Source organism: Musca vetustissima, unplaced genomic scaffold (assembly GCF_032173495.1).
Source record: "Musca vetustissima isolate MV318-11 ecotype Yass unplaced genomic scaffold, APGP_CSIRO_Mvet_v1 utg2525, whole genome shotgun sequence".
Lineage (NCBI taxonomy): Eukaryota > Metazoa > Arthropoda > Insecta > Diptera > Muscidae > Musca > Musca vetustissima.
The window spans coordinates 164,004-182,962 of NW_026880725.1; the positions used below are offsets into that span (position 1 = coordinate 164,004).

An 18,959-nucleotide genomic window follows, 5' to 3' on the forward strand; every position below is an offset into this window, starting at 1 on the left:
GAAAGCAAAGAATAAAAAATATAAAGTAAATACCTACTCTTCTCAGTTTCCCCAACAATTAACTCAAGTTTTTTTTTAAGCAAATAAAATAAAACAAAATTAAAAGATTTTTTTTCATCATATAAAAACTTGTTTTTCATTTATTCTTTTTTTAATATATATATATAATAATTTGTCAAAGAGTTTTAACAATAAAAAAATTAGGGTTGATGTTATTTTGTTTTCTCTGTTTCATGTTGTTGTTGTTGAAAATTGTTTGCAATAATTTTTTCGTACATAAAAGGTTGCTTACAAAAAATGTGTTTCAGTTTCAAAAAAAATAATTATATATGTATATAAATCAAAAAAATTAATTAATCAATGTAATTTGTTCTACATGTTGTTGTTGTTGCTGATGTTGATGATGATTTTTTGAGTTGCTGTAGTAGTTGTTGTTGTTATTAAAGTTTGTTGGCTATTTGTTATGTTATTTGAATTGGTGTTGTTCTGCTGCTGCTGCTGTTGAATTTTAGACAAAAAATCGGTATTCAAATAAAAAGTGAATTGATGGTGGTAGTTGGTTGGTTGACTGACGTTGTTGTTATTGTTGATGGTGTTTGGAAAAAGAGCGACGTTACTTTAAGCGGTTTATTAAGTTACAAATCTGTTTATCTTTTATTATTAACATTATTTTTTTCATCCACACATTTTACATGTAAAATATTAATGTATTTGTTTGTTTTCTTGTATGATTATGGGGGGTTTACTTTTCTTTTACTTCATTTTTGTTTTTTTCAAAAACACATTTTGCAAAAAAATTTCCATTTCTTTCCTTTTTACTATTGCAAATATGAAAACATTCTGGATGACAATAATAATTGCTTAAAAATGTAATTAAAATGACATTTCAAAAAAATTCTTCATTCTTCTTCATGTTTGAGAAAAAAAAATAAAATTGTAAAATTATATTAATAAAAAAGCGTTGATGAAAAAAAAAATTAAAAAAAAAAACAATAATAAAAAACAAAAATTATATAGTTATTATAAAATCGAACTATTTTGTATATTAATTATTCATATATAGTGTGATTTTCTTTTTATTTAAATTAATTTATCAAAATATTTTCTGTATTGAGTATAAACACAAACTCGGTTTAAATATATTATTTGAATGTTAACCCAATTTCGTATTAAAAAGGGACATTTCAATATAAAACATAAAAAATCAACTGGTTTAAAAGGCACATTCTATTTTTTGGGGAAATTGAAAATTATTTTTAATTACATTTTAATATTTAATGCTTTTTTTAAATCTGGAAAAAATATAATAAAACATTTCATTGTTAAAAACATAGAAGAAATGTGTTTATCAAATCATATAATTTTTTTTTTAATTATTTAATATTTTTTAATCAAATTATTATTTCCTCTTCCAATATATTTGTAAAATTAAGAGTTTGTGTTATCTCATATATACAGAAAATATGATAAACTAACACAAAATGTAACTAATATATTATTGTATTTTATATATATAAAAAATAGAAACACAATAATAAAAAAATAATATATGTGAATATAAACTAAAATTTAATTAAACATAATTGAACAAAAAAAGTAGTACACACAGTATAATCAATTATTATTATTATTGTTGTTTAGTATGCTTAAAATTATTTTAAACTTTTTCTCCATGAAAAAAAGATAAACGTAAAAACAAAAAAGGCAATGTAAAAGTTAAAAATAATATTATAGAAAATATATATAATTTATTTTTATTTTAATTTTTTTCTTATGCAAAAGTTTAAAAAAAATTATATGTATTAAAAAAATATTGTCCTTTTTCTCTTTTGGGGGGGTTGTTTTTATTTTCAAACATAATTTTGTTGAATCTGCCGGATTTGATGATGCATGAATTGAGGGTGTTGGGTGTTAGAGGGGGTAAGATGCTTAAATTTTGTTTTGAAATATACGCCATATTTGATTTTGTTTTTTTATTTTAAATTGTTTTTGTTTTATTGGAAGCCAAAACATATTTCGATTTGTTGTTGTGTAAATCTTTTAAAAGCCAAATTTCAACCTGGAAAATATTCAAAAGATTAGATTATTGGAAGAAAAAATTTTGAATTTTTTTTGTTTGTCAACAAACCAAAATAAAATATTTGAAAAATAGAATTTAGAAAAAAGCCAAAATAGTTGTTGTTTTATTTATTTATTGATTTTTTCTTTTTCAAATTTTATTTTTTTGTGTATATTTCAATTCATTTTTTTCTTCTTATTCTTCTTTATTTTGCCAATTAATAATATGATACATTTACAATATAATTATAATTTAGGTTTTGTTTTAATATTAATATTAATTTAGTTAAATTAAATTTTGTTTAAGAATTAATAATTATACAAATTTATTTGTTTGTTTTGTTATGTTATGTTATACGTACGCAGTCTAATAGATGATGAGTCTACACAATATATAATTAGTACATAATATTTGAATTATTTTCGTTTTGTTTTTAAGTATTTAATTTTTTAAAAAATAGTATATATATTCAAAATTTAGTTAATAAAGAAACATAAAATAAATGTTAATCACAATTTTGTTAGAAAGAAAAAAATTTAATAATATAATAATATTAATATATACTGCAAGGTGTTTAGGATAGTTATTATTGACATTCTTTAATAAAATATTTATTTTTATAAATATTTTTTTATTGTTTATAATTTATTTAATTCCATTTGATGTCAATAACATCTTGGCCTCAGTACAAGAACGGCGTTAAAATTAAGAACGGCACCAATTATTGACATTTACTGTGTTGCTGAGTGCTGTTACAGTTTTGTGGATTAAACCATGTGTAAAAGCATTAATAATTCATTAAAAATTAAACAAATAAATATTTGAAATTCAATTTATTCGAAACATTCATGAAAAATAATTTGCCAAGTCTTTGCATTGTGCCGTTAATCATATCAAATAGGAGAGAATGAGAGAAAGTCTCTTTACTCCCCCATTTGAACTCTCACAAAAACACATGACCACATTAAAAAACGCTTGACGGCGGTAGAAACAAATGTTTCGACCACGTGCTATGTGTAAAATGGCGACAATTGTTGACAGTTGAGAGTTGTTAGAATAAATTGCAAAAATAAGTGATTTAGATTTGTTTGAAAATGAAATTAGATATAAAATATAATAGATGTGGTCGCCGCTAAATGTCAATTGGTACCATAATCACCTTGTCACCTTACAATATATATTTAAAATTTAATTTAAATGAAAATAAAAAAAACTTTACAAAGAAAAACTAAAAAAAATAATTACAATTATTAATAATGTTTTTTTAACATATCCTTTTTAGTTTAAGATTTTGTTAAATTTAAATTGTTTCTTAATTTTGTTAAATTTACAAATTTCCTTTTTTGTTGTTGTTAATAATGTATATAAGATGTTAAATATTTTGCTAAATATAAACTTAAACAGAACATAAAAAACAAAAAATATATATTTATATATTTAAGTGTATACAATAAAAAAATATTATTAACATTTTTTTTTTGTTTACATAAATCTTAAAAAATTTGCCAAACGTTTACTTTTCCCAAAAACAAAATAATTTTTTTCTCTAAACAAATTACAATTAATAAATGATTATATAAACAGAAAAAAGAATATAATTTGTTTAACCTTATATAATATTAATATTACTTTTTTTACAAGAAAAATATGAATTTTGTTACGACTGCGTTAAATTAAATTATTAAAAAAAAAACAATTACAAAAAATCTAAGAATAGTAACAATTTTTAAAAATAAAAAAACTTAAACCCAATTATTTGTTATATTAAAAAATATATAAAAGATCAGTACAATTTTTAATTATATTATTAAAACTTAAAAGGAAAAACAAAATAATAAAATATTTGCAAATTGTTGTTGTTTTTTATTTTAAGTCACCAAAAACGACACCAAACTTGGAAAGGAAAAAGAAACTAAGTCGCATTAAAAAGAAATACATTTTATTTGATTTTCATTTTATTTTTCTTTATAAATATGCATTAATTTCTTTTTTCTTTCTTTTCAGACATATTTTTTGGGTTTTTTGGAAACGCAACGTTATTGAAAAATAAACCGGTTTTTTTAAGAAAACAAATTTTAACAAAAGAGAAAAAGAACAAAATTTTTTCTAAACAAAAAATGGGGTAACAAAAAAAAAATTAAATATAAAAACAGGAAACAAAACAGATGGAGTAGTGAGTTTCAAAAATAAACCAAAAATGATTTTAGTAAAATAAAAAAAATACAATTTTAGTTTCAATTATTTTAAACAAAAAATTCTAATTTGCAGAGAAAGAGAGAAAACGTAGCAGGTTGCTTAACAGGAGTTATGACAATTCAATTTTTTAATTTGTTTACTTGGATGTATTTGTGTTTTTTAGATTTATATAAATGGGGTTTAATAATATTTTTGTTTTTTTTTTATTAAAGTTATTACAACTCCTATTTAAAAAAGTTTTATTTTCTTCTTCTAGGGGAGATTAGTACGAATTTGTAATATAATTGTTTCTTTAATTATTAATTTATATATAGAAAATTATTTTATGTAATTGTTGTATATAATTTTTTTTCTTTTGGGGAGAGGAGTATAATTTTTATTTTTCTTTTTTTATTATTCCTTATAAAAATATTAATATTATTAATTTTTTGTTTAAATTTTATTTATGTTGCCCTAACATTTCTTAAAGGATTACAAAGGAAGATTTGAGAGAGGGAGAAAGTGAAAAAAACTAAGATTTTTATTTTTAATTAATTTTGATTGTTTTAACGAAATATTTAAAGAAAATAATAAAATTAAAGCATTTTTTCTTCAGTTTTCGTTTTTATTTAGAGTGTGTTAAATATTATTTGTTTAAATTTTTGTATTAAATTTTGTTATATAAACGCTTTATTAATTTTTTGTTGTTGTTGGTTGTGGTTTTTTCTAGGCATTTTATTCTCACTGTTAAGTTTCCATATATATATATGTATGTATATAATATTTGTAATACAGAATTTTTGTTTTGTTTTTGTAGTTTTCTTAATTTTAAAATAAAGAAACTGAATATTTTTTTTTTAATTTCGTTTTGCTGTTTGTTTAAAAATTTCTTACTTCTTAAAATTATTGTGTAATTATTTTGTGTGTGTGTGTTTTTTGTTGGTATGGTTATGTGTGTGTGTGGCTGCTTTTTGTATAATAATCAATTATTATAATAATATTGTTTTTTATAAATTTGTATTTCATTTTTTTTGTTTATATGTGATTCTATGGTAAATTTCTAATTAAATGGCCTTTTTAAACAATGGTATATTGTTTCTATATATATTTATATATAGATATTATGCAATTCATTATTTGCTTTGTTGTTGTTATATGATTTAAATAGGATACGTTTTGTTTAAGGAGTTAAAAAAGTTATTGTTTTTTTTGCGTTATATCTAATTTGAATTATTCCCGATTCTCAATTCATATTGTAGTTAGGTTAGATGTCGAGAGAGATAGAAAGATGATAAGAATTCTTTTTTTTTTTTTTGTATTGTTATTATCAAATTGAGCTTTATAGATTTCATTTCTTCTTGGAAATTAATTATGTTTTTTTTTGTTTTGGATAAAATCTTAAAATTATATATATTTTTAAAATATATGATGTCTGTGTGTGTTAAATTGTATTTCTTGTTTTTGTTTTTATTATTTTTTAATTAAGGCTATAGAGTAATTGGAAATTTTTTTCTTCAGACAATCATTATTATAATATGTATGTATGTTTATTTTTCTCTTTGTTAATAATTAATTTTTGTGTTTTTGTTGTCTATAAAAGAAAATACGTTTTGTTTATTAGATTACTTATTGTGATGTGTATTTTAATTCGTTGCAAATGAGTACGGCTTAGTTTGTTATTTGTTGTTGTTGTTTTTGTTCTCTTCACACAATGTTTTATTTTTTAAATTATTGTAACAAAAGACATAAAGGAAAATATTTTATATTTTTTAGAATTAAACATGTTTTTTAAACAAAATTATTAGAATAATAACACTAACATAATTGTGCCTTAGATACCAAAAGATTAAAATTTCAGAGAAAAATATTTAATTAAAAAAAATTCAACAAGTAAAATTCGGCAATTCAATACAAAATATAGAATTTTAAATTTTTATAAATATTTCCAATGTGATAGAACAATATTTTTCTTTTATTTATTTTTAAATTAAAACATTAAATATAATTTATATAATCCCATTTGATGTCATTAACATCTTGGCCTAAGTACAAGAACGGTTGACTGCGTTAAAATTAACGGCGGTATTGACCCAAAAATACCGCCAATTATTGACATTTACTGCGTTGCTGAGTGCTGTTACCGTTTTGTGGATTAATCCATGTGTAAAAACATTAATAATTCATCAACAATAAAAAATAAATATTTGTAATTCAATTTATTCGAAACAAGTGAAGAATAATTAAAATATTGTGGAAATTTGAGGAATTATCCGCGAAAATAATTTGTCAAGTCTTTGCTTTGTGCCGTTAAGAATATCAAATAGGAGAGGATGAGAGAAAGTCTTTTTACTCCCATTTGAAGCACAAAAACACATGGCAACCTTAAAAAACGCTTGACGGCGTTAACAACAAATGTTTCGTCCAAGTGTTATGTGTAAAATGGCGACAATTGTTGACAGTTGAGAGTTGTTAGAATAAATTAGATTTGAGAGAATATGGTGCATACTTTTAGGCATCTTAAACGTTCAATAACAAATACATTATTTAAGAAGTATTAAAGAACAATTTTGCCTAAGATATCAATTATTATATAAAAAAAAAAATAATTTTCAAAAATTTTAATTTGGAATCCTTTAATATTAAAAATTTGAAATTAATTTCGAATAAGCCAGATATTCTCCCACACAAGAAATCTGTTTCGGCTTCAATAGCTAAATGTTATTAAATATTTTCTTTTTTAAACATTGAAAACTTAAATATTTAGTTTTTTATTAATTAAGGGACATTTGGAAAGAAAAATTTCTAAGGCACAATTACGACGAAAAAACGACCGACATAATAAATATTTTCAAAAACAAAAGAAACATTTAATTTTTTATTTAAAACGTAACAAAACAACAAAACTCAAATTATGTCCAAGCCAATTGATTTTGAAGATCAAAGAATACCAAAAAAATTAAAATTCTGGGATTTAGTTTTCGAGGCTGGACGGTGTTTTTTTTTACTAAACAATTTAAATAACATTCAATATCAAAATAACATACCAAAAAAAAATAAACAAATTTTGTGTCAAACATTAATGGAAATTGTTAAAAATTGTGTTATTGTTTTTTTTTTCTTCAATATTATATTAAATATTTAGATAATGTTTAATTATATAATAAATAAAACATGTATATGTATTTTGTATATATATTTACTAATTATTTTCCTTTTGTCTTTCGTTTGGTTTGTTAATCAATTTTAGATTCCCTCTTCAAAATTCCTTTTTTTCAGGAAAAAAAATATCCAATATTTTGTTTATAAGTGACAGCATTAGTTTCGTAATTTTGTTTATTTTAATTTCTTAGTTTTAATTAATTGTTGTTATTTAAATTTATATATAATTTATTTTTAATTTTCATTTTTTCTTTTGTGTGTTTTGTAAAAAGTAATTTAAATATTCTCATCAACGCCTATATATGCTTGAAATATTTTGTTTCCTTGTTGTTGTTTTTATTATTAATTATTATTCTTTTTTTAATTCAATTTTCCTTGAATTCAGTCAATAATTTGTGTGTGTTTTGTGTAGGCTTAAATTTAAATATATATTTTTTTAAGATTTTTGTGTGTTTTGTAATTAAGTTTTTTTTTGTTAAGCTTTGCTTAGAATTTTTGTTTTTTGGAAATTTAATTATTTTGAAATTTTGTTGAAAAAAAAGAATGTATAGAGACCAAAAAAATTATTAATTTTTTAATAAAATAAAATACAAAACAAAAATATACTATTTTGCAACTGATAATAGAAAACATAAAAAAATATATTTTTTTAATTATTTCTAGATTTTTTTAATTGTGTAAAATATTGTTGTTGTTTTTTATCCTTTATTGTTTAATATAAAATGTGCTTAAAAATGATTTTGTTATTTTTTATATATATTTCTTGGATTAAAAAATTAAGCTGATTTCTTTGTGGTGTCTACTTTGTTGTTGTATTTGTAAAGATTATATTTGTTTAAAAAAATGTATTATGTTGTTGTAATTAAATATTTTGTTTTGCCATCTTTTTTATAAGGAGGACGCCTGTGTTAATATTTTTCCATTTTCTTATTTTGCAAATTCCTACTGATTTCTTTTCTTTTTTAAATTTTTATTTTTCTTAATTATAGAAAAAATTTATATTTTTATGTTGTTAAATATTTGTTTGTTTGCCTATAGTATTGCTTGTGTATTGTTGTTGTTGTTTTCTAAAAACAAAATATAATTAATTATTGTGTGAAGTTTTCATCTTATTGTTGTTTTTGTAGCCATATTATTATGATTTTTTTATAATAATAATAATTTTGTTTGTGTTTTTTGTTGTTGTTGTTATATATAATTTCAAGAGGATTATAATTTTTTTGCTTTTTTAACATTAATTTTGTGTGTTGAGTTTTTGTTAATTTGTTTTTATTTTTTTATTTTGAATTTGCGTTTTTTTAACTCCATGTAGAAAACGTATCCGTATACCATTGTTCGCCATTAGTGCCTAATGGTTGTTGTGGTAGTGGTAAACTGCCCCAACTGCCGCCATTTCCTATTAAACCGCCTGGGTAACGTCGCTTAATGTCTGCTGGATTTTGGTGACCTCCATCGAATTTACGTTTACCGACTACTACTTTACGAATGGAATGGGGTTCGAGGCATGCCGCCATACATTATTACGTGGAGATGTGGTGATAGTCAAAAAATTTTGCAGGTTGTTGTGTTGTGGTTGGCATCATAATTTTTTATGTTGTTGTTGTTGCAAATGAAATCATTTAAACAAAAAAATAAAGAACACAGGGCAGTTATTTTTTACGAGGTAAAAGTATCGCAGATATTTGTATAGCGGGGTTTTTTGGTTTTGGTTTTTTTGTCGGTTGAAAGGGGAAATATTCAAATAAATATTGGCAGTGAATGTGTGTGTGGCAATACGGGGAGAAACAGAGAAAGAGAGAGAAAGAAAGAAAAAAGAGAGAGTAGACAAAATTTTTGTAAGATTAATTTTCGGTTTTTTTGATTTGTTGCTATTTTAAGAAAATTTGGTTATTGATTTTTTTTCTAAATTATAAAATTATTTTTTTTCGATTTGTTTTAGAAATACAATTTTTTTGTTCATATAAATATACAAAAAATATATTGAATTGGTTAATAATTATAATTATTACACATTTATATAACAATAAATGGAATGGAAATACAAAAAATAAAAGTAAAAGTCAATTGATAAATAATAATAATAAAACCAAACAAAACATTTATATTTAATAAGAATAATAAAATCTTATTTAAAATATGTTTACTTATTAAAAAAAAAAATAAATGATGTGGAACAAATAATGGAAATTAAATTAATTAAAAAAAAAAAATAAATAAATGCTAATAAGTAAATAAGTTATGATTTTTAAATTGATATTTTATTAGTTCTGTAATGTAAATCGATAACAATTAAAATTTATAAAATAATCACCCCTTTTCCGTATGTCGTCATCGTTGTCGACGACGTTTCTCTTTCGACATCACTTCGCATCGACATCACTTCGACACTGATTTGGTATTCTGTAACACTCATGCGACGATGTCGACTATTTATCGATAATATCAATGAAAATAAAAAACACATCTCTAAAAATGTGGTCAGATGTTTATTTTGTTGCATATTTTTGGGCAAAAATGTGTTTGTATCCTTCACCGCACTGTGGCACAGGACATTATGTCTTGATAAATGTGTTTGCAACGACCAAAAAGAAACGAGATAGACCCATAGTTACTTTTTAGTATATATGTACATACAATTATTTTTCAGTATTATTTTAAACAAGTTACATGCCACCATTATGATCCGTACGGGATGAAATTTGGAAAAAAATCCATCCAATTGGGATGAAATTTTATTTCCACATAGACGAGTCCTATTGACATTGGTCAAAATCGGTTCTGATTTATATATGTTTTTATTTTTAATTTCTAAAAAAATTGTTCAAACGCTTCAGTCGTCAACAAAAACTATGACGAAGAAATCTTTGACATCGTCGTCGTCACACATTGTTACGGAATACCAAAAATGTTTCAATAGTTATCGGTAAATGTCGACAACGACATAGGGAATACCAATTTGCAAAAGACGACTCTCTTCGACGTCGTTTCGTGTCGACTAAGACATACAGAATAGGGGTGATTATTCATAGTTCTAATATAAATAAAATTGCATCGATTTACATTATACATATATTACTTTATATTCCTCCATATTATTCCGTTTTGACACCTACAACGTGGAAAGTAACCGATTACATTTATATTTCAATGATCAATTGATTCAAAAGCCAATTTCTAATCAAAAATTTTAATACATTTATAGGTTTACACAGAAGGAAATTATAAGTTGATGTATCAAAACAAAAACATGTGATTTTTATTCGATCAGCTGTCACATTTTATCTAATAATAGTTCTAAATGGAATACTCCAAGTCACAATGAATAGGTAGTCCATTTAACGCTGCTGATGACTCGACGAACTGTCAATGTGCGTAATTTATAATTGAATTCGATGTGCAATGTTGCCAACCATGTGAAATATTATAAGGAAAAATTTGACAGATGGTCGAGACAAATACAAAGGTTTTTGTTGTGATACATCACCTTATTATTGCATCATGGGAGTTTTTGTTTTGTGTCAAACGGAATATGTCTGGAATCATAAACAAATATATTTTTGATTATTAATTAATAAATAATTTTTTTGCTTCATAAAATCTGATTAATTTCAATTGATTTTAATAAAAAAATAACATTTAAAAATTTTCTTTCATTCAATACATTTTTGGGTTATGAAATAATAATTCAATTCCCAATAAGAGCTGTCAATGAGGAAATTTGGGTAATATGTGTTGCCAACGACTCTCGAATAATATGGTAACACTGGTAGAAAATTGGAAACTCCATTACTATTAAATAATTCAAAAATCGTTCATATCTACAGATCATAGACCAGATTATAACACTCATGATGTAATAAAACAAAAACATCTTTTATTTTATTCAACCATCTGTCAAATTTTATCTAGTAAAGTTTTTCATGGTTGGGAACATTGCTCGCCGAATTCAAGTAGAAACCAAGATCTATTATTAAGATCACACAGCAAGCGCAAGTCAAGTCTAATGTCAAAAGATTGGACTTCGTTCACGTTTTCATGAATGTCCTTATTAAGAGGCTTTGGTAGAAACTACAAAAAACATGGTTGGCAACATTACACATCAAATTCAAATATATATATATACTATATGCCACTTCAAATTGGTCTTAATACTTTATTTTCCGTAGTCGAATCAATTCAAAGATTTACTAAGGTATTGTTTTATTTCAAATAAAAACTACTTTTTTGAAAATCTAATTCACTATCAGCTGTTTTTATGAATCTATCTTAAATATTGTTTACTATGAACCATGGTACAATAACTAGGTACTTCATCATGGCACAATGAATAGGTAGTCCATTTAGAACAGCTGATGTTTTGATTAACTGTCAAAGTGCGTAATTTCAACTTGTTGCCAATCATTTGAAATATTATAAGGAAAAATTTGACAGATGGTCGAGACAAAAACAAAGGTTTCACTTTAATATTGCATCATGGCACTTCATCTAGCACAGCTGACTACTCAATCAAAGTTGCAGTGATGCCAACCATAAGAAATATAACTATATAAAATTTGACAGATGGTAGAAAAGGAAGAGATGTTTATAAATAGTGTACAAACGCCTTGAGTGTTGTAATGTCTCCTGAATCGACAATAGGGATATGTAAATGGATTTTCGCTTTACTTTTTTGTATTGAAAAGTCTAAAAGTCGACTTTTTATCTTTGAGGAAATCGCAAAGTCGACTTTCAAGATCGTCTTTCTTTCTTCATAAATACTTGGCTTATTTTCACAAACCAAAATTATTCAAAAATTACACATTCCAAAACTTTATATTATCTTTTGACAACAACTCATATTAAAAATATAAAATTTATTCGATTTTGTACAAGTCGGAAATCGTAAAAAAACGATTTTGAACGGGATTGACAAAATCGAATGATTGAAATTTCGACATTTTAGTCAAAGGCAAAAATCGAAAAGTTTTAATGTCGACTTTTGCGCTCGACTACGTAACCACAATCAACACAATTGTAATTCGAGGAACTAATTTAGAATAGCATTGACATAATATAAATAGTTGTCAGTCAGCTGATATTTGTTAACGTGTACATACATATTTCATTGGTTTCAAAATTGTTATTGGAAATGATGTGTAATTTACCACATTTTGAGAGTGGGAACAGACCAAAAGCGTTGCCAAATGACTTTGTTTAGGAAAATTGGTTATTTTTTTTAGCGCAAAAACAGAGTTGTATTTCCAATTATCTCAGGATTATCTTGGCACAGGATTTCGAGCAAATCAATATAAATAGTCGATTTTATTGTGTATGTTAATCGAGTTAAATATAGTTCGATTTAGTAAAATTAATCGGGATAATATATATGATCACGATATAAGCCATAATTTAAAGGTGCTTTAACACATAACATGTTTAAAGTAAACCTTTTTTAACCGCTAATTTTATTTTTATTTTAATTTATATTACGAGTCGTTAACAACACAATAATAGTTTATATTCAGTATTTTAATACAACGAAAATAAATTGCATACAATTTCAGGTTTTTTGTTTCAATGAAAAATTTATTTGAAAACAAAATTGCATGAATAGTAATAATAAAAAAATTTCAATATAAACAAAATTTAGAAATGTGACAAGAAGAATTCAATAAAATATTTTCAATGGAACGAAACGAAATCTTATTAAATTTGCAAAACAAAATTAAGTTTGTGTCTAGAGAGAGAAATGTGGAAAACAAAAATTAAATATGAATAAAAAAATTAAACGAATATATAGTGGACAATGACATAAGAAACAATTGTATATAAAAAAAACATCAAACATTTAACAACAATAATTTTTTTGTTTGTTTTTTGAATTTTTCTATAAAGAGGTGAAAGTAATTGGGTTCTTGTTTTGGAAGAAAATTATTTCTGGATAATTGCTTCAATTTTGTTCCGTTTTGAGATTTCTTATTTGTTTTCGTCTTGAGTTTTGTATATTATTTGAGAATTATATTTTGTATAGCTTGCATTTGAAATATTGATTGTTCGTTTATATGTATTCAAATTCATTGAGTCTTCAAAATACGTTCATTGTATTTAGGCATTGACTCCAATTGACGCTATTCACATATATAAATAATAACACAAGAAAATTAAAGAGAAATTAATAAAAATAAATTTTAGAATGTTTAAAAAAATAATAAAACATATAAAAAATCAAAATATGAACATATTATATTTTGATTTTTTATATGGAGTGTAATTTGTGAAATTATAAAAGTTATTTGTTTGATTCATCATCTACATTAACATTAAAAGCTTATTGTATTTAAAATAATGTAAACAATTCAACAATGTTGTAGATAATGCTAATGTAAACGTAGCATTTGTTTAATTCGACACTGTTTCCCTAGTCTAGTTTAAAACGGCATTTACATTACTTTATGAGGATATATTTGACATATATACAATAGATTTGACAATTTAAACCCACTGGGTTGCCGACTCCTTATACAATGTAAACATACTATAACATATTCCTCCCATACGATAGTTGTTTGAATTCTACATGATGCAATAATAAGTTGATGTATCAAAACAAAAGCCTTTGTTGTCTCGATCATCTGTCAATTGTTCCTTATAATATTTCACATGGTTGGCAACATTGCACATCGAGTTCAAGACATCAGCTGCTCTAAATGGACTACCTATTCATTGTGAAATGGAATTCTATTATTAATTTAATTATCATCCTCTAATTCAGAAATATATCTACATGGATTAAAGCGCGTTTAGACTACGCATTATAAAACGTTTCCAATTATAAATGGAGGAACTAAATTCTAGCTGTTTATATTGCCATTCAATTGATATAAAGTTGTTAATCAGCTGATATTTGCTTACCTATATACATTCATATTTCATTCGTTTCATATTTTTTTAAGCTGCTATGTATTTTGAAGTTTAATATACATATTTTGTATTTAAAGTGAAGAAAGTGTTGCCAATTGGTATCATTATGGTGTAAAAGCAGTGTTGCATTTGAAAATACAATGAGTCGATTTAATTGTGCAAGGCAAATCCATGGCACAATAAATAGGTAATCCATTTACCGCAGCTGATGACTCGATTAACTGTCAAACTGCGTAATTTTTACTTGAATTCCATGTGCCTTGTTGCCAACCATGTGAAATATTATAAGGAAAATTTTGAATAATGGTCGAGACAAAATCAAAGGTTTTTGTTTTGATGCATCACCTTATTATTTTAGGCTACGTTTAAACTACTAAATCTACTTCATCTCAAATGTCAATTCCATACGTCACATTAATCTTGTTCATAAATCCAGTGGATTATATTTGACGTATAAACAATGGAATTGACATTTCATAAATCTAAACGCATGGCACAATGAATAGGTAGTCCACTTAGAGCAGCTGATGTCTTGATTAACTGTCAAAGTGCGTAATTTTTACTTGAATTTCATGTGCAGTGTTGCCAAGCATGTGAAATATAATAAGGAAAAATTTGATAGATGGTCGAGACCAAAAACAAAGGTTTTTGTGTGATACATCACTTTATTATTTCATCATGATCTAAACGTACCTTTAGAATACGCTTTCTAAATCGTCTAGATTTGTAAATCGAGGAGGCAAATTAAGTTCGATTACGAAATTACATCGAGAAAATGCACTTTCTCACGACAAAAGCTGTAGTTTAAACGCGCCTTATGATTTCGATAAAATCACTGACTGGATTTAATAAAGCAGTTTGTCGCAATGGAAGCTCTAAACGCGACTTAAGCCAATATATTACGAAATATAATGCTTTTCGACTAAAACAACTAGTTGAAAAATAGGTAGAACTTTATATTCTGTATTATAGTCTTTAGAAAATATACGAAAAATTCATAAGAATAGCTCTGCAAATAATCACTGAATATATTTACAATTCTTGTATTAAAAAAAATAATAATTAAAACATTAAATCTGTAGCATCCTATGCGAAGATCTGCACATTTAAATCAAAATTTAAAATTATTTATATTTACGAAACCCTAATTTAAAAAAACAAAATATTTATATCTACTCTTATATAATTTCAAATGAAAACAGTTGATATTTGTTACATTTAAAACATATGATCTGCAAAATCGTTTTAAATGGCAATCAGCTGTTATTTGTTTTACATTTAAAACATATGATCTGCAAAATCGTTTCAAATGACAATCAGCAGATATTTCTTTACATTTATAAGATATGATCTGCAAAATGTATTTTTCAAAATCACAAAGTGATTTAGATTAAAAACATTTTAAATAATCTCGATTTCATAAATCGTAAAGTAAATACAATCAATTACATAATTTAAAATAAGCAACAGCTGATATTTGACTATATATGAAACAGCTAAACTGCAAAATATATTATCCTAACTCACAATACATTTATATAAACTATTTTAAATTTAACATAAATTCAATCCATCTTAATCGACAATTAAGCCCTTCAAAATTACTGTCAACTGATATTTGCTTATAACAGCTGATCTGCATAAAGTATTTGTCAAATTTACAATACATTTGTAAATTATATATACAAGCCATTTACATCGACCTTAGATAATTTAAAATGACAATCAGCTGATATTTGTTTACATTTATATAAACATAATTGTGAACAAAGCTAAACTGCAAAATATATTATTCGACCTCACAAATATTAATTATTTTAAATTCTAAATAAATACAATCCATCTTTATCGAATACTCGGCCCTTTAAAATTATTGTCAGCTGGTATTCGTTTTTATCAGCTGATGTGTATAAAGTATTTGTCAAATTTACAACAGGCCGTTTACAGCGACTTAGATAATTTAAAATGACAATCAGCTGATATATGTTTACATTTATACGCATACGCATAATTGCGTACAGTTTTAGGAATTGTGGTGTAAATGCTAACTTATACAATTTATACACAGCTGATTATAAAACAACTTGCGGATATTTATACCCGATAGAATTCATAATTTTGTTACAAATTCCCTAAAACAAAAACATTTATAATTTCACAAATTCACAACATTATTTAATGTTTGTGGATTTTATATTTTGGTAATAAACGGAAGAAAAAATACCAACAAATAGCAGCTAAATAATAGAAAAAATATACTACCAAATCAGACAAATCAGAGAATTAACTAAGAACATAATAAAACAAAATGATATTGGTGTGATGGCAAAATCATTATAAAAAATATAGAAATCAAACAGATGATTACATAAAAATTAAAACATAAATTGTTTGAGAGATATATATGTCTTCTGGGGTATATAGAAAAAAATTCCATTTAATAAGTAAAATATAAAACGCAATACAATTTATGTATGGTATATAATAAGAAAATGAATCGATTAGTATTTAAAAATATATATTTTATAGATAAGTGTAAAAAATTGTATATTTTTTCAGAATATTTAAAAATAAAATATTAAAACTATTGGTTTTGCTTTCATTTTTTAATATACAATACAATTTTTGAGTAAAAATACAATTTTTTTTAATAAAATAATTAAAAAAACAATTCTAATAATAAAAATAATTATCCAAAAAAATTAAAAAAAAACTAACATAATTATAATAACAAAAAAATAAGGATTATGTTGTTAGCAAAGCATATGTAAAAAGGTGATGATGAAGGTGGTTAATAATGATTGTTTTCCATTGGTCTTAATAGTTGATAAAAATAATAATTAAAAATTTTGCTAATATTACCAAAAACAAAATTTATTGCTTAAATCAACTTAGAATTAGTTAGGTTTTTTTTTGTGTGTTTGTTTAGAATAAAAGTTAATAAAAAATTGAATAATATTACTATATATATACATATGAAATGGATACAGTATTTTCTTGTGACAAATGTATAACCATAATAGAAACATGTGTTTTCATTTTGAAATTATTATTTTTTATTATAACCACCAATTGAGGAATATATATTTGGTTTATTGCCGTAACCAAAAAGTGGTAAAACTTTTAAACTTTAACTTTTTTTACGCCTTAAGTTTTGCCTACATAAAATTTGATTTGTTGGTGGGCATCCGCATGGCACAATAAATAGGTAGACCATTAGCGCAGCTGATACCTCGACTAACTGTCAAAGTGCTTAATTACTACTTGAATTCGATGTGTAATGTTGCCAACCATGTGAAATATTATAAGGGAAATTTTGACAGATGGTCGAGACAAAAACAAAGGTTTTTGCTTTTGAATTTCACCTTATTATTGCATTATGGATTTCCTATTATTATTTTTTTTTAGAGTACATTTAAAGACAACGAATTTTTCTGTCATATTTTTTATAAATCACGTTCGGTGTAAATGCACCTTTAATCAATGGACATAACAACTCAAGAATTGTTATTGTCAAATGCCATAACTGTCAAAATACAAAATTCATCACCGTATTATTGCATCATGGGCTCCCTATTATTTTTTTAAGAGTACATTTACAGGCAACCAATTTTGCTGTTAAATAAATATTCAATGAAATTGACACGTTCGGTGTAAATGCACCTTTATTCAATGGACATGACAACTAAAGAATTGTCAAATGGCATCATAACTAATTGTCAAAATACAAAATTCAATGACAAAAAATATTCTGTTCATTATTTGACATTTATACAAAGAAAATGACAACTTAAAAATCGTTCGGTGTCCATGTGCAAGAATGTACGACTTTTATGATTTTTACACAACTTTTTGTGAGATTTAAAATGTTTGAAGGTACGGGGACAAAGGCACGGCAATGTTTTTTGACCAAAAGAGTAGAAGGATGAGAATATTGTCTCTCTTTTTCCCTTAAGACCAAAGAAATGTGACCAAAAAAGTAGTTGAATGAGAAAATTGTCTCTCTTTTTCCCTTAAAGACGATCAAATGATGATTTATCATCAAGGCCTATAAATAAGGTCAGATAGGAAGATCAGCTGTTTCTCATGTATGCTGTCAAAATACATTATTGTGAACATGATGCAATAATAAGTTGATGTGTCAAAACAAAAACAAATGTTTTTTTATTCGACAACCTGTCAAATTTTATCTAGTAATACTTCTCACGGTTGGCAACATTGCTCGTCGAATTCGAAAGTAGAAAAACAGTTAAGCGAATAGTCAGCTGGGCTAAGTGAAGTACCTATTTATAGTGCCATTATTGTGAATGGATTTCCATTATGAAAACGTTAACATTTTTGACATTATCTTTAAGAAAAAAAGCTGTTGTTGCTTTTTGGGTGACAGACAATGATTTATTATAAAACGCGTTTGGTGTAAATACGCCCTTATGCACGAATGGTTTTGTGGTTGTCAAATTCAATTCTTTTGCAGTGTGGTCAACTACTGTTATTCAAAAAATCGCCAAATTATGAAAAATGTATGAAAGAGTTATTATTTTGATTTATCATAGGGAATATTGTTATTAAAGATTGTTATTGAATAATTTATGTATTTTATACAATATTTCAGATATGTTTAAATTGTTGTTTTATAAAATTTTGCTTAATAATACATTTATCACAT

At 24.5% G+C, this 18,959-nt stretch overlaps 1 protein-coding gene across 12 annotated transcripts in view; it reads right to left on the reverse strand.

Moving 5' to 3' along the window:
- Positions 1-8,655: 8,655 nt before the first annotated feature.
- The window catches only part of LOC133326534 (heterogeneous nuclear ribonucleoprotein R), a 41,360-nt gene continuing 31,056 nt past the window's right edge, over positions 8,656-18,959 (reverse strand). For 6 of the 12 annotated variants that reach the window (XM_061535155.1, XM_061535152.1, XM_061535163.1 and 3 more), the window contains one exon: positions 8,656-8,870. In XM_061535155.1, coding sequence (XP_061391139.1) covers positions 8,692-8,870 — 179 coding nt within the window. In that variant the 3' untranslated portion in view covers positions 8,656-8,691. Of the gene's footprint in view, positions 8,871-13,430; positions 13,501-18,959 lie in introns of those variants that run through there. The other 6 variants (XM_061535159.1, XM_061535157.1, XM_061535156.1 and 3 more) reach the window with 3 other exon arrangements.